The 1,858-nt window shown below is 39.1% G+C and overlaps 1 protein-coding gene across 1 annotated transcript; it reads left to right on the top strand.

The window, feature by feature from the left end:
• The first annotated feature begins 396 nt into the window (after window positions 1-396).
• Window positions 397-1,847, top strand: LOC111380320 (S-adenosylmethionine decarboxylase proenzyme 4-like). The gene has a single exon (XM_023003848.1). It carries the CDS (start codon window positions 510-512, stop codon window positions 1,536-1,538), a length of 1,029 nt encoding a protein of 342 aa, XP_022859616.1. The 5' UTR covers window positions 397-509; the 3' UTR covers window positions 1,539-1,847.
• The last annotated feature ends 11 nt before the right edge of the window (window positions 1,848-1,858 follow it).

Genomic DNA, 1,858 nt, shown 5'->3' on the forward strand with positions numbered 1-1,858 from the left:
ATACGCTACAATATAACACAGTAAGAAAGTAGCTCTATGCAATTTTATCTAAATATACAAGTGAAGCTGTAATTTTGCACATAATTGAATTGTGAAGTAAAAGTAAAAAAATAAAAATCATTATGTTTCATTGGGAATAAAATGTCTATATCTAAAGATGAAGAACAAGAATAAGAAATGGGAGTGGGCATGAATTCAGATTCCTGTTATTGTCTCAAGAAAGATCTCACAACATACAAAAATGACCATCATCTTGTACTCATTCTGCTTGCAAATCATTATTTCTTGTTGCCTTACCCGCATGCCCCCTCTATCCCCCACCCCACCCTTCCTTTCTCCTCCCTATATATACTCACATTCCTGTACCAACCATGGCATCTCTACCTCTTTCACTCTATACACAATACATACAAAACAAGACAGTTCCATCTCATATATATAATCAATATCTCCTTCTTGTTCTCGTTTGAACATTATCAGTACTGTTTTTGCTTTAATTTATATCATCAATGGCGGTTTCGGGGTTTGAAGGCTTTGAAAAAAGGCTCGAATTACACTTCTTCGGCGATGATCCGGTGATCGGAAATATGGGTCTTCGTTTGCTGGATTTTGAGTCACTGGAGAAAGTACTGCATGCAGTGCAATGCACAGTTGTATCAGCAGTTGGCAACCATTATTTTGACTCTTATGTACTATCAGAATCAAGCCTATTTGTGTATCCTACCAAGATCATCATCAAAACATGTGGGACCACCCAGCTTTTGAAATCCATCCGTCCATTGATTCAACTTGCTTGTACCATGGGCCTCATGATCTGTTCATGTAGGTACACCAGAGGAAATTTCATTTTCCCTAAAGCACAACCCTACCCACATACAAGTTTCAAGGAAGAAATCATTTTCTTGGAGAATAATTTGCCTAACAATCTTTATTACAGAAAGGCCTCTGTTTTGCCCTCTAAGTTGTCTTCTCATTCATGGCATGTGTTTTCTGCATGTGATGAATCTCACATTTTAATGCAAAACATGCCTGATGAGCTATACACTATTGAGGTTTGCATGACAGAGCTTGATAGGGTTTTGGCAGGAAAGTTTTTCCGGCGTCCAAACGATGGGAAAAATGGAGATTCGGCCGGGATGGAGATGACTGAGATAACAGGAATTGGTGATATTAACCCTGATGCTCTTATATGTGACTTTGCATTTGATCCATGTGGGTATTCCATGAATAGTATACTCGGTGATCGGTATTCTACTATCCATGTAACACCAGAGGATGGGTTTAGTTACGCTAGCTTTGAGTGTGTGGGCTCAATTTACGATGATCCTAATGACATCGTCGAGGTGTTGAAGAAGGCGGTGCAAGTTTTTCGGCCTGGGACAGTTTCTGTATCTACAACCTACACCGATCACGAAGTGTGGAAGTGCGTAGCAAAAGCAATTGAACCACTTGGAATGAAATTCCGGAGTTGTACGATGGATGAGTTCCCGGCCACTGGGAGTGTCGTGTTTCAAACATTTACAACTCGTAGAAAGTAAGTCGACTAGGAATGGCGGCGATGGTGGTGGTGGTGGTGTTAGGTGTGGCAAGGGGTTTAAAAGAGTAAAAAGGTGGGATAATTAATGGGATTTTAGGATTTTAGTTAATTATTAGAATTCTTTTTTTCTTTTTCCCCCTTACGAAATATGGATATATTGTGCATGCTTATGCCAATGTGGGGTTCAATTTGTCTAGAAAAAATTTAAAATTTGGAAAATAGGATGGTTTGGGTTCATCATAATATTGTACCCCACTTATATACATTTGGCACGCCTACAACTTTTGAGGTTGCAATATTATGTTGTCTAGTGGGATGAAA

This window comes from Olea europaea, unplaced genomic scaffold (assembly GCF_002742605.1).
Source record: "Olea europaea var. sylvestris unplaced genomic scaffold, O_europaea_v1 scaffold21258, whole genome shotgun sequence".
In the NCBI taxonomy this organism is placed as follows: Eukaryota; Viridiplantae; Streptophyta; class Magnoliopsida; order Lamiales; family Oleaceae; genus Olea; species Olea europaea.